The 24,933-nt window shown below is 33.7% G+C and overlaps 1 protein-coding gene across 37 annotated transcripts in view; it reads right to left on the bottom strand.

The window, feature by feature from the left end:
- VPS13B (vacuolar protein sorting 13 homolog B) overlaps positions 1 to 24,933 on the bottom strand; it is a 752,042-nt gene that overhangs the window by 331,939 nt on the left and 395,170 nt on the right. For 11 of the 37 annotated variants that reach the window (XM_081503358.1, XM_081503363.1, XM_081503357.1 and 8 more), the window contains exons 26-30: positions 14,024 to 14,195; positions 13,327 to 13,441; positions 11,302 to 11,368; positions 7,042 to 7,450; positions 1,774 to 1,885 (exon numbers count right to left, since the gene is read on the bottom strand). In XM_081503358.1, coding sequence (XP_081359484.1) covers positions 1,774 to 1,885; positions 7,042 to 7,450; positions 11,302 to 11,368; positions 13,327 to 13,441; positions 14,024 to 14,195 — 875 coding nt within the window. Of the gene's footprint in view, positions 1 to 1,773; positions 1,886 to 7,041; positions 7,451 to 10,590; positions 10,733 to 11,301; positions 11,369 to 13,326; positions 13,442 to 14,023; positions 14,196 to 24,933 lie in introns of those variants that run through there. The other 26 variants (XR_014057390.1, XR_014057388.1, XR_014057391.1 and 23 more) reach the window with 3 other exon arrangements.

Raw genomic sequence — 24,933 nt, 5'->3', positions numbered from 1 at the left:
TACTTTCTGTGTACATATTTTTACATATTTTCTGAGGCAGGATGTGAGGCACTGAAGATCTAAAGAAACAATGTATATTTTCAGACTTAATTTACTTTTCGGCATTATAATTCTATATCCTATAAAATAAGTCAGAATATTAACATAGTGAAACAGGGAAGGAAGTGAGATATAGGGAAAGAAGGCAGAAAGTAAAGAAAAGAAAGAAAAAATGTGAAAAGGGAAGAAAGGTAAAGAATGACGAAAAATACAGAAAGGGAATGAAATGTTAGGTCTGAAAAAAAAAATCAAGAAGTGAGTAAGGAGAGACACTAAAGGGAAAAAACGTTCAAGAAGGACAAAAGGGGAGGAAGCAATGAATCAGGAAGAGCAGAGTCACATCTTCATAAATGACGTCTGGAGAGCCAGAAAGGAGAAAGGGTAGAGGAGGAGAGGAAGTATAATACCTTTAGTGGCTCAATTTATTGATGGTGACAGGGTCTTTTAATAAGAAACATATTTCTTTCACCAAAAGTAAAGTAGAAAACTCTTTGAGGACCTCTTACTTCTGAAGTAGAAAAGAAAAGATAAATATACCTGATAGAATTTCCAAATGCTAGAAAATTAAATTGCTTTCACCCACAAAGGATTCTACTGTAATCCTTTCTCTAGATACTGAGGAAGTCAAAGCATGAGTGGTGATCTTGGCCTGTCATTACTTGACCAGGGACAATGATTCTTTTGGCTCCTCAGTTTCCTAATCTATAAATAAGGAAACTAGATTAGATGATTCCTAAAGCCTACTTAAAGCCTACTATAAGCTACCAGAAAAAAGTAACACAAGAAAGTAAGCAAGATACAGAATTCAAAGGCAAAAAAAAAAAAAAAAAAAAAAACAAACCTCTAGTAACAAAAAATTGAGAAAACAAAATCTGTAGGTCCACTTAAAGTAAAAATAGCTGTCATCCTCTAGGTGGTAAATGCATTATAAAAATCATACTCTTTCCTAGCAGTAACATTTATTGGAGAACAATAGAAGTGTATTTCTTGTAAGAGTAAGAGAATATAACATCTGAAAAACAGAACAGCAGGAAAAATAAGACACTTGTTCATCTGTATTTCTGTGACTTTTCTCACTTGGTATTATTTGCAACTGTACTTTTGTGTCTGGCAGCTGTGCCAACTTCAGTACAGATGATATATTATTTTTATCATGTTGATTACATGTGTTCACCAGTTTAGTTGTCCGTATATGCTTGGTGTGGTTTGCAAACACTCAGTGACAAAATCCAGACCATGGCATTTTCACAGAAAGCGTTTACTGTGAAATTTCTCCTTAGAAGTTTGCTTTTCTTTACAGCTTTGATTCATATGACATGCACAGTCCTCAATTTCAAATAATGGCTTATAGTTAAATTAAGAAAATGCTTCAGTGTGATACAATATGACTACACTAAGATGTGGTAGTTCTAGAGAGGACCTCATTTTCTCATGTGATTAGAGATTTGGTCAAATTTAAAGTCTGCTAAAATTTTCCAAATTGCGCTTCTCCAGTTTTACGGTGACTTGGTACTTACGTTCTGTTATTCATCAACACTTCACAGAAATACTTGATTTGTCTGAATGAATTTAAAAACCCACAACTGAAGAAAATCAGAAAAACCTGGTTTTAAATATCAAAAGATCCTGAATGAAAACTATTTCTGCAGGCCACACTAAGCAAGTTTTATTGATCAGAGTATTTCTTTGCAGTATGAAACTGTTGTAAAATTGGACATAAGAAAATAAACTTACTGGTAAATATCTTTCCTGAGGACGGATCTGCCAAGGGGATTGTCAGCCTGGGGAGCCATAGCAACAGAGCCAATCTTCAGAACCATGGTATCTTCCTTTGCTGTCTGATTAACTGTAACGAAAAAAATAGATTCATGAGGAAACAGTAGATCTGTGTACAACTTCATGTATAAGGAGAAATTTTTGAAGAATGGGATAGACACACATTAAGAAAAGACCATAAATGAGGACAAGAAAAAATTTGCTTAAAATAAAAATATTTAATGCTCTTTTCACTGTTTCCTTTATTTTCCAATAAATAGTTCTCTGCACAGACAATTAAAAATGGCAATGAAAAAAATTCACCCAACATGAAAACATGCAATACTAATTATATATAAGAAATACTGAAGTAGTATATTTATTTAATTTCATGATGTGATACTACTACATTTTTCTCCCAAGTGATTTTCAACCCTGGGTTTTCAACACTGTACTGTTGTTTACAAACACATTAAAGGATATCAGAAAGTCAGTAACAAATTCTCAAAGTTGTTTGAATTTACATAATTGTACTAATACAACACACATATACATACGAACACACAAGAGCACTTTAAGCTGTAACATGTCAGCTGAATGGCTGCAACAGTAAAGAAAGAAAAAATCAAGTAACTAATATATAAGGACATTTCAACTTGCTATTCTTGCATTTTTTTAATGTTAATAATTTCTATTATTGGAAATTATAAAGTGGAACTGCTTGAGAAATAGTAATTTCACATCTGTGTAAAAGTCCTATTTCTTAATGGAAAGTAAAACTAAGGTAAGTATTCTCAGAAAACAAGAAAAGGTAAAAGGGTATATTAATTCTGATTCTTTAAACTGAATTTTTATAAAATTTTATCACATGTTCTCATGTTACAAAGCTAAACAATTCTATAAGCCATTGGCTAATTCAATGTCTTTTTAAAAAATTATTTGGAATAAAGAGCTTTTATGCATGCCCTCATTTATTTACATTAAATTTTATTCCCTCTTTCCTCACAGATGAGTCTACTGCAGTAGCTGTTCAAAACTGTTTAAAAATTGTTAACAATATGCAAAAAACATATAGTAAAATTCATAATTTCTTTCAAAGAACTATCATCTGCCACAAATGGAACAGAAAAGTACTGGCTGCAAGACCTCAGGAATATCCTGAACAGAACATGCCTACAAAGGCATACAATCCATATTTCCCAAACTGTGGTGCCCAAAGAATGCAAAAGCTAAGAGATTATTTCCAGCTGCTTCAACAAAACACTTGGTATGGTCTGACTTAGATTAGTCTAAAAAAGAAAGTCAGAATTAGGAAAATCAGAAAAAATAAGAAGAAAGATCTTCAGTGAGGAAAAGAAGGAACCAGAATAAGATGTATATAAGGGAGAGGCAAAATGGCAGGGGAAGGGAAAAGACAGCAAAAGGGGAAGAAGAGATGAGCTATCATAATAAATATCAGCATGTGGATGCTGCAACACAGATGATAATTTTGAATGTCCACAGCAAAAAAGATCAAATCGAAAACTACTTCTCATGAAGTTGTACTATTTTCAAATGACTAGAGGTCTGACTTGATTATAGGTCCTTATACTATGAAAACTGCTTACATTTCACAGATCCTGCATTTTATGTCAGGCTTATCAAATAGTTTCATGTGGGTAAAACCTCTGATTAAGCAGAAGGCATCAATTAAATCAATAAATAGTAAGCCTGGAGAATAGACCATACCACAAAGTGTGATTAGTATACTTGCTAAGTGTTCTTCCAGGCTACAGATACTACCCACCATATGAAAGTCTAAAATGTAATAGAAACACTGCAGTAAATGAGGTACATATGGAAGAAAAATGACGTCCTTGGTGTTACATACAAAGCCAGATCCAAGAACAAAATTCTGTTTCTGTTAGAGCCAAAAGTATTCTCACTAGATTAAACTGACTACGAAGTTATATAATAATAATAAAAAGCATTTAATGCATATCACTCATGAACTAAATTAAAATAATCAATTTTATTATAGAAAGTATTCAGCTTATCAAAATGTATCTGGAGATATAAGAAAAACTAGTAAAAATAGGTATTTATACAAGAAAGTGCCTTGAGTCATGTCTTTAGTTATTTGATAGCTGGGGAAAAAACAAAACAAAACAAGCTTCCCTTTATTGGTTTATTTCACCTGCATTAATAGTTGGACCAAGTAAGGAAATGTTCCCTCTAGAAGCACTTTCAACATGAAAATGAATGCCTTCCTTCTTTGCTTTAACTATATTTTAAAAAATTGAGCCTCATGAGGAACTACTCACTTTAGAAGACTCATACCAGATCCAAAAAACAGCCCTCTGTTATGAAATAAATAGCTTAAGCTGGAAAAACACCTGTAGAGTCAGAATCTTGATAATAATCGTGCATAAAGCAAGCAATATTCAAGTTGAAACCAGACTTTAATATAACTTTTTTAAATATTAGAATGTTAAATATATTTTCCTTATTATCAATTGAATTTTACAGATGAACTATTAGAAACTTGTACATTTCATGTAAAATGAAATATACGTCTGAAAGATTTTATCTTTTCTTGAGGCAAGAGAGCATGTATTGAAAATGAAAAGGCTAAGAACAAATCTGAAATTATGAGCTTGATTAAGTAACCAAAAGCTTAAAGGAGCAGAATTTTCATGAAATTGTCAGACAATATCAGACTGTTGTTCATAACTAAGTTTTTTAAAAATTCAATATGAAATAAAAACATTTTGGAGACTTCAATTTTCCTTTAAGATTCTCAGTATAAACTCTATATAATAAAACATCTAAAGTCTCAAAGGTATTTGAACTTGCCGCTACAATGTTAAACTTTTATAAAGTACCACAACTATAATGATAACCTCACATAAAGCTATAAACAAAAGGTACTATTAGTTATTGCCATATTTTCAGCTGAAGACACAAAGAAGGTTCAGTAAATATGTAACCCAGTGATTATGTACAATAATGGGAAATACAGTTGCATCCAGTTTGCCAATCATCTCTGACAGACAGACACAAACTGCTTGGAGATAGTTTTATAGTTTCTGCTAAGTATGAAAGAGCAACATTTCAGTATGCTATCACACTCAATAAGACATAATTTACATTCAGTTTAATTAATCTGATTAAAAATATTATGATCATTTCAATTAGAGTAGTAATGAAGAAAGATGAAGTGCCCCCAAAATCTAACATAATATGTTAAGACCATGGAATTTTTGACAAACATTTATATATATATATATACATATACATATATATATATATATATAGTGGATAGGCACATGTTTTGGCAATTCGTAGGATCTCAGATACAGACATGAGAACAGGTATAAGCAAAGATATATACATGCTGATATAAATACAGGTGTACACATAGACACATACACACACAGAGGCAAATGGCGAAAAAAAAAATGAAAAGATGTGTGCAATACAATGCAGGTCAAACAATAGGCTTCACACACAAAGTTCTTAATAAATTATAAAGAACAGATGAGCAACTCTTTAGGAAAAAAGTATACTTTTCATCAATGAGACTGAAAAAAGACCAAAAAGTGTGACAGATCTCTATTACAAGAACAGCAAGGAAACAGTATAATCTGGTTAGGCAATTTATGGGAGGGCATTTTGACATCCCTTAGTATTTTTAAGGTAAGATACCCTTTGATCTAGCAATCCTTTTGCTAGAAATTTATTCTATATATAGTCACCCAAGTCATGAAAAATACCAGCAAAAGGTGTTTATCACACAAAGTGTTCATATAAGCAAAGGATCAAAATTAACCAAAAGTCCACAGAGAAATGTGGCAGCCAGTATTTTCCAAAGATGTCTGTAACAACAAGATCCCATCCCTAACTTCCGCCTCATATGCTCTTATTCAAGGTTACATGCTTAGCAGGTACTTCAGGGTCAGAATTTTGAAATTATACCTTAAAAATCCCACCATAAGCAGCACCAAAAAAGAACAAAGGAGCTTGAAAAATAAACTAGGAAGAGTCTAGAAATATTCTGTAATTACAACCAATTGAAGATTTTCCTAGTTATAGCAAGGAAATGAGAAATTTAAAGCAGTATCAACAAAACTGTGTGATACACAGTATTCATTAAAAAACTTAACTAAATGTTCATAAAACAATAAGCCAACAAACAAAACAAATATACAGACAAAGACGATAAAGCTTTTCCTTTCCCTCCCTTTTCTCAAACAGCCAGATGAGTATCCCCTTGGACATCTATACAAATCAATGAAACACAGAACCTGTTTCGATAAACCACCACTGAGTATGACAGAAAAATGAGGCTAGGGTCAACCAATGAAACTCCTGACCTCTGCCTATTGTGAAGTTGCTCAGAACACATGTACTACCACCTTTACTAAGAGGGAACTCCGTTTGCGCTTCCTGTTGACTCAAATATGCCTGCACAATACTATCATTCAGAAAATACTACAAGTCCTGCCCTCATCAAAAGAGCTTCAAAGCAGGTTGGTGGTTAATCAAGATCATAGAACTCTCAACAAAGAACTGCCATATATGCCAGCAATTAAACCCCAAGGTACCCAAAAGAATAAAAAATGAGCTTGAACAGACAATTGTATATAGCAGCATTATTCACAATATCCAACCCAACAGCGTCAACAATCCAAGTGTCTGACAGATGAATGGATTAAAAAAATGGGGTATATTCATACAATAGATACTATTCTGCCATAAAAATAAATGAAATTATGATACATGCTATACAACACGAATGAACCCTGAAAACATTATGCTAAGCGAAATAAGCCAGGCACATAAGGACAAATATTCTCTGATTCAACTCATATAAAATACCTACAACAGGCAAATTCAGAGAGACAGAAAGAAAGCAAGGGGGAGTTATTCTTCAACCTGTAAGGTACAGAGTTACTGTTTGGGGTGATGAAAACATTTTGGAGATAGAAAGTGGGAATGGCTGCACAAGACTGCCAATATAATTTATGCCATTAATGCAGTATGTGGAGTGTTGGCTAACTTTTTAAAGCAATTTTTAGTTATCTTAGGTATATGGAACACAATATTGGAGTTCAACAAGAGAAATGACAGAAAGTATAAGCTTTATTAGCAAAAGTCATAAAAACATCTCCTATTTCTTACTCTAGTAATCAGCAGTCAGAAACATACACAGTATTTAAAAGTTATTTAAAATAAGACTGGAAAAAAAAATTCTGAAGAGAATACCTTCAATACTTGGCTGCATTTCTTCTGTTTTTGGAACAAAAATTCTGATTACGCTTGTGTTGATATAAATCAAAGGTAAATTGCGTGAAGTCAGTGTATGGGTCCTCATGGGCTGACCAGGAGATTTTCTTTTCTCTTTTTGGGTCCTTGGTGATTTTGCTTGAAATATACTTGCAATGGCATTAAGTAAAGGAAAACAAAGGACAATATCAAAGGCTTGTGCTGAAAGAAGTATTTCATGAAGAAAATGAGGGGAACCATCTGTTAAACCTTCAGATAACTTATGAAAACTTCTTCGCTCATTTCTTGATGTTAACTTGTGGCGAACATTTTTTGTTACAGCTTTTGTGTATGTCAAAGACAGAAATCCATGTTGCTGATGAGAGCCATCTAGAAGCTTTGCAGTTGTCTGTTCCAGAAAGAGGAAATCATAATACATATTTTATTCAAAAAGAAAAAAAAAGAATTTGAAAGCAGAAAACAATCTAGGTTGGTACTATGATCTTTTGTTACGTCCATATTTTTTTTCCCATGATTGATCAGCTGTTTAATATAAATAAAAACATAAAAACACACTTCTTAATGAGCAGATTACTGATCAATTTTATAGACAGGGCAAAAGCCTCTAAGACTCAGAATGACTGAGCTCAGGTTAGGAATCCTGGGTTGTAGTTCTAGATCTTGAGAGAGGTATTTAACCTCTTTGTGCCTGTTTCTATATTTTCTACAATATTCAGAATTTGGAACAGATCATATATAGATTTATCTTTTCATTCTTGATAATTTTTCATTAAGAGTAGCAATATGCTGTCATAATTTGGGTCAGACAGGGTTTGTTTATGAAAGCAAAATTGAAATAACCATGTTTGTATTTTCATTTGTGATCAACAACCTGAACAGTTGATTGACTTCACTTGACTTAGCATTTATAAAAATAAAGTTTTTCCTCTGTAATCTCACTAATATATATGAAGAACCCATAAGAAGAGCATCACTGATATCACACTTTGGTAACTGAATTAACCATTTAACGCATATAAAGAGAAAATGGTATCACGAGACAAAAATATCTTTCTTTTAGAACTTGCCCATTTTCGGGGACTATCATATTTGTTTATAAAACCTACCTAAAAACTCTCTTTCAACTCATATTCCCTGGGTTTAATACCATATTGAGACACATAAACATCTGATTGAGACTGAAAACTATATCATAACAACTTCAGTACTTTTGACAAAACCTGTCCAATAAACTTATATTCAAATTTAACACTACATAAAATTATAGTAAAAGAGCATGCTTTTAAGGGTAAAGTAAAACATGTAATTTGAATTTCTCAACATATGAAAAGGATATTTCTGAGAAAAGTTGTCCTGAACCAATTAATGTACATAAAATTCTATTTTGCAAATTAATCAAAATGTAATTACTCAAAATACAACCCCTCTTCCCAAGGCTTGATGAAGATTTTTAGTTATTGGAGTTCAAAGAGTGATGTTAAGAGAGGACGTGAACTGAGGAAGAATGAAAAAGAAGGAAATACATTCACATAAACAAGAAAGAAGTGAGAAGGAGCAAAGCAACAACGCGTCAGAGCCTACGTTATTCCATCATCAGTAAACCTCTTCTATTTTCTGCCTCTCATTTTGTTGCCTATCACACAATGAGAAGAAAACAGTATGAAACTCAGTGCTCTGTTAATTTTGTTTTAAATTTGGATTTTATAGTGAAGAAAGGCAAGATAAAATTTACCTTTGCAAAAGTATCTCAAAATCAATTTTTTGACCATTAAAAAAAGCTTGGAAAGTAAGCATTAAATAGATACGTCATATAATCACGTTTCATATAATTGTCCTGCCCTCAGAACATTTTTTACTTTGTCCAACTTTCTCACTGCATTTTATCTTATTTCCCTCTCTTTTGGCTCTCTACACTCAAAACCAAAGGAAATACAGTGAAACAAGAAAAAGTGATTGCAATCTGATCACTGTGATGCTGAACTGCATGTAACTGTAGATGGACAAGGGTGCTGTGGTTGGCCACAATGGAAGAGGCCATGCAACAGTGTCTCTAGGTGTCTCAACTGGGAATTAGGGTGTGGAGGGGTAGAACCAACCACTAATCTAGATAACCCTCCTCAAATCTTAATTAATGGCAACATTTGAATCCTGGAAATAGTATAAAAGGTGTTTGAAAGTATAAATGTTTTGATTTGGTAAAGATATTTTTAAACATGTTGACTGTAGGTATTCTTGAAAGGTAAATACCCATGAGAGAAAGGGTGTTGAAGTGCTACATTACTAACTGTGCTACTAAGATGAGGGAAAAAACTTAAAGAACGAATGAATACTTGCTGGAATTGAGATACTATAACAATTACTTTTCATACAGTAATAATAATATTTTATACTACTTAAAATGAAAGTCAGACCAATGATAATTATTGAAATGTTAAGAAGATTCAAAATTTAGAAAAATTGATAAAATTCTAAAATGCATTAACAATAATTTTGGTTTTCTTTCATGAATACATGTTAAAATTGTTAAGAAAGTTTCTCATGGATGCTAATGAACATTTAAAGAGAAGAAAATAAATCTAAACAGAACGTTCATTAATACAAAGGCCACATTTAGGGACAATTTTTATCCAGACTAGACTAGAAAAAATTCAAAAATCAAATCAGAAACTAGTATTTGCTACGCAATTACAGTGTTAAACACTAAATCTAAGAACACAATTATTTAAAATATTTGGCTAATTTTTACACTTTATTTTTAAAGGTATATGTCTTGATTCCTTTTAAGTTACAAAAAAAGGGGAAATAAATACTAGTTTTCAGATGCTGAGAAAATATTTAATAGTGTTTGCACTTATTTCATAGTTTCTTAAGAGGATTTCTATTACCATTGTGAAAATCTACTGTTAATATTTAAAATTTACATGTTATTTTTATTGACTTAAAAATATCATTTAAAAGAACTACCTTAATAACATATTCAGATATTTTGTACCACTAGGGGAAAAAAAAGTTCTAAACTTCTAAAACCCACTGGTATACAGTCTAGTGTTCCTCTTTCATCTAGTAACTGACAGATGTACAACCTTGTCCAGATTTAAGAGGCACCAAATAAATAAGGTACTTGGAGTTAGTTCTGAGAAGGAAACAGCATAATAATAGGGGGGGAAAGCAGAGCAAGGAAGAATCATAAAAGGAATGACGAAAGCAGTATGGTCAACTCTTGATCAGTCAGTATATGTACAATTTAACAAACATACATAACATCCCACTTTGATTTTCCAATGATGATGATAAAATTAGTTTATATTCAGTAAACCAGAATGATAAACAGCATATTCAAGTAACCCAGAAACAAACTGGATTATAGTGAAAACAGTCTATGATTTAAGAATACATAATAGTTCATTTACAAAGCGAATGAAACAGGGGAAGATAAAAATCAAGAGTTGACTCTATGGATAGTTCCATTCCTTCTCTGGGTTCCTGTTAATGGGAGTTTTGTAGCATAATTTAAAAATGATTTCTTACAGAAGGAAAGAAGCCAGAGCAATTACTGAAAGGGTCCTGCTTGCTGATGGGTCGAACCAACAAGGTGCGTCTGTTCAGCTTGTCAGTACAGGAAAGGAAGACACCTCCACATTGCCCCAGAGACCAACACTCTTCCCCAAGGCTTGAGGTGATGGACAGGAGCAAAGAAGGTGAAAAGACAAAAAGCAATAAAAGCCATAAGCGAAAAAAAAAAAAAAAAAAAACCTGGACAGTTTTAATTTTGCTCAAGTTTGCAGAGGTTTAGGTTTGAGCCACTGCTAGGTATGGCCTCTGTCTGCACCATCTTCTGCAAAAGCATTGTTAATGGAAGTAAAAAAAAATTGTTGCTTTTAGTGTAAATGACTACTTTTAATTTATAATAAAGGACAATCCAACATGAACTCACTTATGAATAGGAAAAACTTCTAGGAGGTCAACATACTAATACATTAATGACAAAGTATATTAATAAAAGCAATCCTACCTTGATCTTATTAAAAATTTACTTAATTGCTATAACAGGAAAATGGTTACAAAGCACAAGCAACTTAAAGGAATAGTTTTACTTCGTAATGTAATTTTGGAAGAATAGGTCAGAAAGAATTTACTGAGCTCTAATTCTTGCAACCATTAGTCTCACTGCATGAAAGAACAAAGATAAACAGTTTATAATATATTTTTTAAAAGTCATAATTACTAAATGAGTCTCACCACAGGTTTTTCTTTGCACTGTAGAAATACTCCTTCAAAATGTCCTGACTGCCAACCTTCCCCTGGCCTGGAAAACATAAGTTCACCTTATCTGTTCTCTTCAATTTTTCTGAGTTAAGAAATTGAGCATATATAACTATTTCAAGTAGTTATGATGTAAACAGTACTACACTGAACTAAAACGTGAAACTGACAAAGCAATCAATAGAACAATTCACATTAGCACCACACCCTGGTAGTTCTGCAGAGAGCATCTGTCTTAATGGTAAATTATATATTTACCAAGGTTATTTTTCCATCTCATTCACGTGACTCTGGGCTCCCCTGGTGGCTTAGACTCCAGCATTCTTGCCTGGAGAATCCCATGGACAGAGGAGCCTGGCGGACTACAGATCATGGTGTCGCAAAGAGTCAGACATGACTGAGCAGCTACGCATGAGCACATGTGACTCTAAGGTCCACAAAGGTATGGTTTATGTCTATTTTTGTTGAACACTATATCCCTAGTGCTTAGTATAGTGTTTGGGATATAATACACAATTAATAAACATTTTGATTAAAAGAATGAATAAACTATCTAAATGTTTAAAGCTTACATAAAATTAACAGCAAAATCATTGATGATCTATAACATAAATTGTAATATTCACATAATCAAGAAATTATTTCAGCAATAAAATAAAATTCACATATATTTGCTAGGATCATTTTGATATGGAGATATACCATTCAAAAGGAACTGAACCACCTCACTATCAAAAATCTATTTCTGATTCACTGTTACTCCAACAAAAACAATTATCATATACTTGGTAAAATAATACTATTATAACAGGTCTTAATATATACCTAGCAAAATATTTTGACTATCACAATTTTGACACAATTTTTGGCTTTGACAGAGTTGAGAGTTATTTACATAAATGATATATATAATAAAGAATGAAAACTCAAATGTTTTTAATGTAGAATTAGAAATCTCTTAAAAAAGACTTTGGTTTTTAGAGTATATAATGCACTGATAAAGGTACAGAAACGTGTACTTCTGCAGACACATAATTGTTGATGAATAAATATGAATCCAGGTAAAAAAGGACTTTAAGGCTGTTTCTTTGCCAAAATACTATAAAGATGAAAATATGATTCTGTTTAGAAAACATATTTTAAAAACTCTATGTGAGTTTTCCAGTATATGAATCATATTTCAATTATTAAAAAAAAATTTCAGGGTAGTGTTATAAAGCAAAAAAACCCCAAAGGCATCTGTGTTTTTATTTGGGAAAAATTGATGATAAATTGTTACATATATATCTTTATGAAAATATCTAAAACTTTATTTTTTTTACTACCATCATTCATTATTATAAACAAATCATACTTATTTATAATCTCCTTTTGGTAGAAATTTATTAGGAAGGAAAAATATGGTTATAGGAACATCTATTAATACCACAGATACATTAATCTTCTGTGAGTTAAGAAGTCGTCAAAGTTGTAAGGAACATGAGAAGCTGCTCCACTTCTATAATGGTATAGGGAGTGGATGGGGAGTACACAGCAAAAACCAAAGCCATTACCTGTGTCCCAGGCATCCTAGCAAATATACAACATGCACAACAAATGGTGAAGTGATTAGTAAAAGCAGCTTATTTCATTTAATTAAAGGCAATGGCAACCCACTCCAGTACTCTTGCCTGGAAAATCCCATGGACGGAGGAGCCTGGTAGGCTGTAGTCCATGGGGTCGCGAAGAGTCAGACACGACTGAGCGACTTCACTTTCACTTTCATTTGATATGACAGAGAAGATATTTATGAACAGATTTGCCCTCTTATAAAATAAAACTTTATTATATTCCATATATGAATGATACTAAGTAAAATTAACTAATATATCTGTTAAGAACCATCTTTGGGAATATCTACAATATTTTTTAAAATAACTAATCAAATTAAAATATAAAAATTCTTTCATAGACTTTGGTCAAAGAAAATAGTTTTTCCCATATTCATCATTCATTACTTACTTGCTTCTATAGTGATCAATATTGAAACTTTCTATTTTACATTTCACTTTAGTGTATACATCCTGGACATCTATTGAAGCACTGAGATCTTCTAGTTCACTGACCATACAAAGTTCTGCAATAGGAAGCAAATACTAAATTAGTATAGGGCTCATAATCAATATAAAAACTTTCAATTTTACATTTAATGTTGCCATATACATCCTTGACATGTAGAGAGGGACTGAGAGTTTCTGTTCATTAACCATATAAAATTCTACAATAACTAGCAAAATTAATATTAATACATGCATCAAAATTAAGATAGGATACTTATTTCAAAATAAGGGAAATACCAGTTAATGTGTGAAGTGTTACATCTACTATCAGTCAACAATCTCTGCAATATTTTCAGTGGTATGACCACTGAAGAAAGTACAAATACGGTTAAAATAATATGTTTTATATTGGTGACTTTTACCACAATTAAAAAAAAAAAAAAAACAGAAATTACCTCATGGCTTTTGGAGTGAATTTTAATACAAACAAGACAGAATTGAGGTAATATAGGCATGTTAGTATTGCTAATAGCAATCACTTGAATTAGATCTAATGATGTTTGATTTAAATAACAATGATTAAATAAAACAAGGTCTCCAATTTCTTCTAAAAACAGTGTTTAATATTTTATCTGTAGAGTAGAAAAGTAACCCTATACCTATGCCTTTATTGTCAGGATCTGGAGCAAAGAGCTTTACAGTAATTTTGGGGAGCACCCACTGCATCCACAGGCTAACACGACCACTGGATCCACCAATGTTACTTGTAGTCTGTTCCAAGGTAACAGAATCGGAGAATGGTGAATCATCAACAGCTTGTACAGAATCTCCCTGGGATGAGAAATAACAACAACAATAGTTTTTAACTTGAATAAATGTAAGTACAAATTTACCATTTAAAATCTGAAATTATTGCTTATAATTTATATATGATAATGCAAATCTCCTAAGTGCTTATATATAATGCCAATAATATAAACATAGACTAATCATATCATTTTCATAGTTTCAGTGTACATGCATGCCATTCCAGTTTCCTCTAAACAAGTATTAATGAATATTCATATTAACAAATATTTGTATCAATTAATATTCATATAAATATTTGTATTAATTAATATTCATATTAATGAATATTTCCTTATAGAATAGCTATAGCCAAGGGCCAAATCTGGGTCTATTTTTGGAAATAAAGTTTAACTACCTCACAGTCACATCACTCATTTATCTATTGCCTATGACTACTCTTTAGCAGAGATATGTAGTTGTTTTAGAGATGTTATGATCCACAAAGCCTACAATATTTACTATCTTGCTATTAAAATGTCTGTCTACCCCTACTAAGGTGCATTTATGTATGAATCTACAATAGCCATAGAAAAATATAGCATAATTAGCATGATTTAAAAAAAACAGCAAAGTATGCATCATGTCTCACATATTTTAATAGTAAGAGAACTTTTAAAAGTTAGCAGATTCAATGCCAGATTTTAAAAATGACTTATGTGGTTAGAAGTCTCTTAATTAGAGGTAGAGAACATAAGCTTATTCAATTCAACAAATACATAATGAATTCCAGTTATGTATAAGGTCCTAAATTTGGTACTAACAAACTTTCTGAAAAAGGTCTGTTGGATGGATTTTATTTTTTAAATCTTTTCAACAGCTGAAAATAAATCCTGGTTTGAAGATAAACAGCTTCATTTTCAAAGGTAGGAAGAGATGGTGCCTGAGATAGTGATCACTCATGGATTACCTAATTAAGGATTTTGGATTTTTAAATCCCAACCTTACTGTCCATTGAAAACATTCAAAACAACTTGACAACCTAAACCCATTCTCTGTGAACTAATCAAATACACCATAGCATGCTTGCTTAAAGATGTATATATATTTAAATACTAGTCATATGCACTTAAGCTTAGTTTGGCAGGCAACATGATGTACTAGGATAAGGACTTCGGACACTAGTCATGTAATTTGACCTCTCAGAATTTGTTACCCCCCGCTTCAAAATGGTTATTAGAATGATATTTATCTCTCTGAGTTAAGATTAAATAAGAACATGAAAGAAAAGTGATTACATATAATGCGTAATTCATAAATAGCATGTACAATTACCACCATCAAGTGGACTACTTTAGAAACTGATACAATCCTATAGAATTTGGTATGCTATACCTTCTTGCCCTTCTCATTCTGTCATATTTGTAACTTCAACACATTTCCTTTGCCACAAACATTCAATCTATAATACTTAGTTGATGCTTCGAGTGTTTCAAAAAATATTTACTTCTAACACTAAGGATTCATGACCAGTAGTGAACTACCAGCACAAAACATCCCTTAACATTTAATAAAGACAATACAAAATACTCTTTTATGGGCAGTTTTTTGGAGCTGAAGCCATTAATCTCTTAGCCAAGGCATTAGACAGCCCCTAAGAGAAGAGACAATAAAACTTTTTACAAAACCAATGACCCTATGTTCGTTACCACAGACATGGCCTGTATGCAGGTATAGTGATGTTCTATATGAAGTTTTTCCCTTGACCTCAGTTCTACAACAACTTTCAATCAAAAGAAAATTCACTTTCCTTGAATCTCTGAAAGGAGATCAAACAGAAGGAAGATTTTCACAAAACAACAGGCAAATGTTTACTAGGCACCAAGCACAGCAAAGTAATAGTGTCCTGTGATTTAGTGTGACAGAAAAATATAGTCTTACCATCTGAAGACAGTATAATCATTATTTGTTCAATTACACCAAGAAAAACAAACTGCTCACTGCTGGTGATGTTTTCATCTAAATGTTTTCCCCAAAATAAGTGGTCCTAAGTCTACTAAAATCGAAATTCCTAGAATTTGAGAAGCTATATACAAACGCAGATTTTTCGTTAGCTGTATAAAGTAACACAACATCTAATGAAAAGCACAAACTAATCCTAGAGAAAGATATATTTTACAAAGTCAAAGTCAGTAAAAGACTACAATGTAGGCAGTATGCCTTTCTCTATAAATTGGTTCTTCCAGGAGAACTCATAGATTAAATTCTTCCTCCAACACTTAGAAGAACATTGTAACCTCAAGAATGGAAATTATAGGGGGAAAAAAAATCTCAAATCAACAAAACCTTGATTTTTAACACTACTAAGTATATTGAGCAGGAACGCTAAGAAAACTGTGGCTTCAAATTTAACAAGCAAGCACTCCTAAGAGAGAGTTTTGCTCTCCTTCTTCATGGACTTTCAGTTTTCATTATGGATTTACAACATTTCATGTGGTATTGTTAAATATGTCTGTGCATTCATTTTCTGCTCAATTTCTACATTTACAGCAAAAATTGAGCCAGAATTGGAGATGCTGAACTATTTTCCCACACGTCTTTATGCCAAGGTTTAAAATATACAGTTCAATTCTTTCACCATTTTGTTTCAAACTGACCAAAATACTGAGTTTATTTTGCTAGCTGAATTTATCTTTGTTCATCTGGAAGAGCAAATGCTTCAGCTCTTCATCCTTGGCCTGTTTCAGAGCTCCGGGATGATCAGACTTTTGGCTACACTGCTGCTTCCTTATCAAAATAACTCCAGCATTCTTGTTCAGTCACAAAACTTCCCAAAGGGCTAAACACTTCCACTGCTGTTTGTACTTAAGTCAACGGTACCAAGTGGCCTGCTGTGGTTTCCACTATCTATGCTCTCATCATTCCAATGTGAAGGGTGGGAAAAATTAACCGTTTTTAAGCTCATACTTAAGTCTGTCACTCATATTTGTTCCTCTATCACCACTCAGATCAGTATTCAGGAGGCTAGGACAATATCCACTGAAAAGTATATTGCTCCTTATCAACATGTCAACATAAAAAGAACGGCTCAGTGTTTCAAGTGTAAGTCATCACAGGATCATACAACTAAACACTTCTCTTCTACTTAATACAAACAATTGTTAGGAGTGAGCTTTTTTAAACCAGATTCATTTATAGTGAATTCTTTATAGTCAAAATAATTTAAAAATAATAGTAGTTTTGACCCAACTTAGAAAGAAATACCTTAGTGGTTTTAAATGTTGCACATTTTCAGAATGCAAATAATTAATGAGAAATGTAAATATTTAGATACATATTATAAATAAGCACAACAAATGTAAGGTGACCTCAGATTAATAGGTTATATTTATATAATAAAACTATTTGAATTAAAAAAATAAGCCAACAATTGAAAACCTAGAGACATCTTCTAGGACTTCCCCAGTGACTCAGTGGTAAAGAATCCACCTGTAATGCAGAAGATATGGGTTCAATCTCTGGGTCAGGAAGATCCCCTGGAGGAGGAAATGGCAACCAATTCCAGTATTCTTGCCTGGAAAATCCCATGGACGGAGGAGCCTTGCAGGCTACAGTCTATGGGGTCTCAAAGAGTCAGACAGGACAGCACAAGCTAGAGACATCTTCTGACATGATTATTTTGAAACGACAAAAGCGTTAACAACAAAATATTATGCTGATTTATATGTGACGGTTAAACAATAACCTGATATATGTATTACCTTGGTTTTTTCAATAGCTATTCAATTAATTAATGATATTTTAAATGCTAGAATTTCTACATTTTAAATAACATTTTCATCCTAAATGTTGAAGATAAAATCATTTAAAGACAAACATTTAATGAAATGAGTTTATTTTGAGGAAGAAATTTAAAACTACTATGAGACATTCTTAAAACAGTAATTGAGTAAAAAAGTTCAAACTAAATTTCCTTTGTAAAAGTTTGTCAAAAATAATAGTTGGAGGTAGATTACTGCTTAGGTTACCTGCACTTAAATAACTGAAAAACTAACAATAGTTTTGCTATATTAGTTGATACTAAACAACTTCTCTCTCTGTTTTTTTGGAGATACAACTGACATATATTAATATAACAGTTTCAGGTATAAAACATAATGATTCTATATTTATATATATTGTGAAATGACTACAGTAAATCTTGTTATCATCCACTTTCACACAGTCATAAATTATTTTTTGTGATGAGAACTTGTAAGATCTATAGCTTTCAAATACTCAATACAGTATTGTTAACTATAGTTACCATAGTGTACACTACATCACTATAGCTTATTTATTTTATAACGGGACATTTGTACTGTTAGACCACCATCAATCATTTTGTGCCCCCAGCCTAAATTTTCAGTTTGGATTTAACTGACAATAAATGCATTTTAAATAATTACTGGAGTCTATGATTCACTTCATGATGGACTTTTTTCTGGAAATATGTATATTTATAATTGAAGTACAGTTTACTTATAATGCTATATTAATTTCAGGTATACAATATAGTGATTCAATATTTCATAGATTATACTCCATTTAAAGTTATTATAAAATATTGGCTATATACCATGGTATACAATGTAGATCATGCTGGATTTTTTTAAAGAACTAAGCTGCTGAAGTAATTTTAATTCTAGAATCGATTAAAATAGCAATTCAATTTTTTTTATGACCCTAAGATTTGAACATTAGTGGTTAATCTGTCAATTTTTACCTTTGTTGAACTCTAAAATCAATATTCTAGCATTTATTCAGCATTCCATATTTTTCTAGAGCCTCAAAATGCTTCTTTAAAATGCTGTGGATAAAGATGACATTATCGAAGATATTATACATACATACGAGAAAGTTAAAGTGAAAAATTGCTCAATGGTCTGCCTAAAATCACAACTTAAATGGAGAGATTTAATTTCATCAACACAATGTTTGTTGTTGTTTAGTTGCTACGTTGGTTCCACTCTTTTGCGACCTGATGGACTAGCCTGTCAGGTGCCTCTGTCCATGGGATTTCCAGGCAAGAATACTGGAATGGGTTGCCATTTCCTTCCACAGAAGATCTTTCTGACCCAGGGATCAAACCCGCATGTCCTGCACCGCCTGGAGATGTCAGCAGGCGGATTCTTTACGACAGCGCCACCTGGTTGTCATTAAAAACAAATTATCAAAATACTAGCACTTTTAAAAGCACTTTTTATTGTTGGGGTGTTGGAGAAGTCTCTTGAGAGTCCCCTGGACTGCAAGGACATCAAACCAGTCAATCCTAAAGAAAATCCGTCATGAATATGCATTGGAAGGACTGATGTTGAAGGTGAAACTCCAATACTTTGGCCACCTGATGTGAAGAACTGACTCATCGGAAAAGACCCTGATAATGGGAAAGACTGAAGGCAGGAGGAGGAGAAGGGGACGACAGAGGATGAGATGGTTGGAAGACATCACTGACTTGATGGAGATGACTCTGAGTAGGTTCCGGGCGTTGGTGATGGATAGGGAAGCCTGGTGTGCTGCAGTCCATGGGGCCACAAAGAGCCCGATACAACTGAATGAATGAACTGAACTGACTTTGCAAGCTAAATGGCATAAATATTTCAAAGATGATTATATAGTTTTTCACTTTCCTGAATATCTTCCTGAACACATATTGAGATGATTATCATCTCCACTTTTAGAGATAATGAAACTAAAGAACAGAGGTTAAATAATGTGATCACAGGGCTTCCCAGGTGGCTCAGTGGTAAAGAATCTGCCTGCAATTCAGAAGATGCAGGTTTGATCCCTGGGTCAGGAAGATCCCCTGGAGGAAGGCATGGCAACCCACTCCAGTATTCTTGCCTGGAGAATCCCATGGACAGAGGAGCCTGGTGGGCTACAGTCCATGGGGTGCAAAGAGTTAGACAGAATTGAAGTGACTAAACACAACGTGATCATAAACTTTAGAGATAAAAACTCAAGTTGTCTGATTCCAAAGTGTTTTCTACAGATTCCATTAACTTAGAATCACACTCAGATGAGTTGGCCCAGTCCCTAGTTTGGGTGACACTAACCTAAATTCACTGCATTTCAATTTTCTAGTAAATGAGATTTCCAACAATCCCTTTCAATAGAACAGCTGTAAACTGATGGAATTAAGAGAAATATCTTTTCTCACTTGTCAAGCTCTGCAAAATTATTATACCAAATTGGAGGGAGGCAATCCTTAAAGCTGACAAAGTAGAGTCTATGACAAAAAGTGGGGAAGTAGCAGACACAATATAGCTGGTTTTCCTCAGGAGAAAAAAAACCACACACCTTAGAGAAAATAAATTACCAACATTCTATTGTTATGTTTGCAAAATTACTATGGAAACTAAGTAAATGACTTCTAATTTTCACTTCTTTTCTCTGATACAAAATTTTTGGCAAAATTTGAAATATGCTTGAATTCATTCAGGGATAATATTAAGTGCTATCTTAATTCTATACCATCCATATTGGTAGTAAGTAAATCATTAAAATGACAGATATGCGCACTTCTGAGTAAAAAAATCAGTACTAAATAAAGTATACTGAATGATTCTACATTCACTTTCCTCTACTCCTTAACTTATGTAATAAATAATTCAGTTATCAACATATTTCACTAGGTAAAGAAAAATTAAAATAGCATTTCTAGTATTAGTTTTGAAATGGTTTGTCAAGCACAGGTCATATAAAATGCATACAATATTTTCAGCACAAAATAACTTCATTAAGAATTAATCAACCTTTATATATCAGTGTTCATACAGCATAATTCATAATAGCCAAAAGGTGGAAATAACCCAGATGTTCATCAACAGATCAATGGTTAAATAAAATATGCTATATAAGCAAATGGAATATCAGCCATAGAAGGGAATGAAATTCTTATTCATGTTACCATGTGAATAAATCTATAAAACATTACACTATGTAAAATAACCTAAACAAATACTTAGGATTCCTCTTATATGAGGTTCCCAGAATAGGTGAATTCAGAGACAGAAAGTATTAATAGTGGTTATCAAGGATGGCAATGGGAAAACAGGGAGTCACTGTTTCATGGGAGAAGACATTTTGTTTGAAATCATGAAACAGTTTTGAAGATGGATAGTTGTTATGGCATTAAATGATATTTAATGAATTGTAAATATAAAAATGGTGAAAATGGTAAATAATGTTACGTATATTTTACCACAATAAAAATATTCAGCAAAAAAAAGTTAACCATTGATTTTGAGAATCTAATATAATACACACAAGAAAGAAGGAGGAAAACAAAGATTCCAAAGACCAGTTCTCAGTACTCAAAGATGTTAAAGAAATTTAAATTCAATTAACATGGCAGATCTGATAGACAGAGGGCCTGAAGAACTATGGACAGAGGTTCGTGACATTGTACAGGAGACAGGGATCAAGACAATCCCCATGGAAAAGAAATGCAAAAAAGCAAAATGGCTGTCTGAGGAGGCCTTACAGATAGCTGGGAAGAGAAGAGAAGCGAAAAGCAAAGGAGAAAAGGAAAGATATTCCCATCTGAATGCAGAGTTCCAAAGAATAGCAAGGAGAGATAAGAAAGCCTTCCTCAGCGATCAACGCAAAGAAATAGAGGAAAACAACACATTGGGAAAGACTAGAGATCTCTTCAAGAAAATTAGAGATACCAAAGGAATATTTCATGCAAAGATAGGCTCGATAAAGGACAGAAATGGCATGAACCTAACAGAAGCAGAAGACATTAAGAAGAGGTGGCAAGAATACACAGAAGAACTGTACAAAAAGATCTTCATGACCCAGATAATCACGATGGTGTGATCACTCACCTAGAGCCGGACATCCTGGAATGTGAAGTCAAGGGGGCCTTAGAAAGCATCACTACAAACAAAGCTAGTGGAGGTGATGGAATTCCAGTTGAGCTATTTCAAATCCTGAAAGATGATGCTGTGAAAGTGCTGCACTCGATATGCCAGCAAATTTGGAAAACTCAGCAGTGGCCACAGGACTGGCAAAGGTCAGTCTTCATTCCAATCCCAAAGAAAGGCAATGCCAAAGAATGCTCAAACTACCGCACAATTGCACTCATCTCACATGCTAGTAAAGTAATGCTCAAAATTCTCCAAGCCAGGCTACAGCAATACGTGAACCGTGAACTTCCAGATGTTCAAGCTGGTTTTAGAAAAGGCAGAGGAACCAGAGATCAAATTGCCAATATCCACTGGATCATCGAAAAGCAAGAGAGTTCCAGAAAAATATCTATTTCTGCTTTATTGACTATGCCAACGTCTTTGACTGTGTGGATCACAATAAACTGTGGACAATTTTGAAAGAGATGGGAATACCAGACCATCTGACCTGTCTCTTGAGAAACCTGTATGCAGGTCAGGAAGCAACAGTTAGAACTGGACATGGAACAACAGCCTGGTTCCAAATAAGAAAAGGAGTACGTCAAGGCTGTATATTGTTACCCTGCTTATTTAACTTATATGCAGAGTACATCACGAGAAACGCTGGGCTGGAAGAAACACAAGCTGGAATCAAGATTGCCAGGAGAAATATCAATAACCTCACATAGGCAGATGACATCACCCTTATGGCAGAAAGTGAAGAACTAAAGAGCCTCTTGATGAAAGTGAAAGAGGAGAGTGAAAAAGTTGGCTTAAAGCTCAACGTTCAGAAAACTAAGATCATGGCATCTGATCCCACCACTTCATGGGAAATAGATGGGGAAACAGTGGAAACAGTGTCAGACTTTCTTTTTTTGGGCTCCAAAATCACTGCTGATGGTGATTGCAGCCATGAAATTAAGACGCTTACTCCTTGGAAGGAAGGTTGTGGCCAACCTAGATAGCATATTTAAAAGCAGAGACATTACTTTGCCAACAAAAGTCTGTCTAGTCAAGACTATGGTTTTTCCAGTGGTCATGTATGGATGTGAGAGTTGGACGTTGAAGAAGGCTGAGCGCCGAAGAAGTGATGCTTTTGAACTGTGGTGTTGGAGAAGACTCTTGAGAGTCCCTTGGAATGCAAGGAGATCCAATCGATCCATCCTAAAGGAGATCAATCCTGGGTGTTCATTGGAAGGACTGATGTTGAAGCTGAAACTCCAATACTTTGGCCAGCTCATGCGAAGAGCTGACTCACTGGAAAAGACCCTAATGCTGGGTAGGATTGGGGGCAGGAGGAGATGGGCATGACAGAGGATGAGATGGTTGGATGGCATCATTGACTCGATGGAAATGGGTTTGGGTAGACTCCGGGAGTTGGTGATGGACAGAGAGGCTTGGCGTGCTGCAATTCATGGGGTTGCAGAGTCGGACACCACTGAGCGACTGAACTGAACTGAACATGGCAGATCAAGTTGAAATGAATGTTTTCCTTTTGTACCACAAAAGCACTGAAATTTTAGATAAAACACAAGAATTTTGTTTTTTTCTTTCATCTATTCTTCTTCAATCATTAATACACTGTTTATCTGGGAGGCTAACCTATGTGAACAAGATGTACAAATATTCTTGTCCTCTGGTTTCTAGTTGTTCTGCGGAACAGCAGCAGGAGACAGGAAGGAGGAAAAAAATATGAAGTCAGAGTATTAGTCCTGTTTTCCATGCCTTTAAGCCTATTTATAGCAACAATATCCTAGTGTTACTAGCTCCAGGTACTATACTATCTCCATGGTTTCCTTTCCCAGTCAACACCTTTGTCCTTATGAGAATGTCACTTTCCTTTTACTAATAAAATTGTGAAACTTGAAACAAATAAAAGGAAATCTCAAGATGTCAGAAATGAAGAGGAAACACAAAATCTGGGTAATGAATGGGAACTGAGTCTGTGGTGGTAAATGGAGGTATCAAACTCATGTAAGGGTCTAGAGGTTTTAGCAATGCCATTTTAATTCTCAGTCAGGGCAAACTGGAGTCTAGGTTGGAGCCATCTGCATAAAGCCTGGAGCCAAAAAACAGACGATTCACATGAGGCTTCACTAAACTATAGAAGTGTCATGAATGTTTTCCATATGGGTCACCAAAGTGGGGAGGGAACAAGGAAGAAAAACACCAACCTCTCTCTTCTCTCACCTTCCAAAGCCCTACTTGTGTCATTGATTTAAACTAGGTGGATTAGATATAGTTAAAGGGATACTTGGTAAAGTGGAATTAAAGAAGGAATTGAGAAAATGGCCTGGAATGAAAACAAAGCACTAATGACAGTAGAGAAAAAAAGAAAACAAATAAAAATCAACTAACAAATAGTGGTTCACAAAGAGAGAGAACATGAGAAGTTCTAGAAAATAAGACTAATGGGAATGTAGAAGAATTTTCCTGCTGTTGTCTGAGAATTTTTTAGAACTGAATAAAAATATTCCACAAAACCTCAAGTGTTGAGCAGGATAAAGGAGAAGACACCTACACTTGGTGGCAACAATTTACTTTTAAAAGAAAAATTTATCAATGAATCAAGTTCTGGAATTCATATGATAACACACATTAGGGACCCTGGAGTCACAAGGCAGAAGTTTTCATCTCAGCTTTGCCACATAGCTATATGATCTCAACCAAGTCACTTAACCTCTGTAGTTACAAATTCTTCATTGTAAAAGGGAAATAATACTACCCAACTCATAATATAGGTTTCAGAATTAATAGAAACAATGCATGCAAAGTGCTCAGAGTTGAATGATTGCAACAGAGATAGCATGGCATGCGAAGATAGCATTTACTGTCTGGCTCTCTACTGCAAA

This window comes from Giraffa tippelskirchi, chromosome 6 (assembly GCF_054371585.1).
Source record: "Giraffa tippelskirchi isolate mGirTip1 chromosome 6, T2T-mGirTip1v1.2.pri, whole genome shotgun sequence".
NCBI classification, from domain to species: domain Eukaryota; kingdom Metazoa; phylum Chordata; class Mammalia; order Artiodactyla; family Giraffidae; genus Giraffa; species Giraffa tippelskirchi.
The sequence above is the reverse complement of the archived record's forward strand: the minus strand, read 5'-3'. Positions and strand labels throughout refer to the sequence as shown.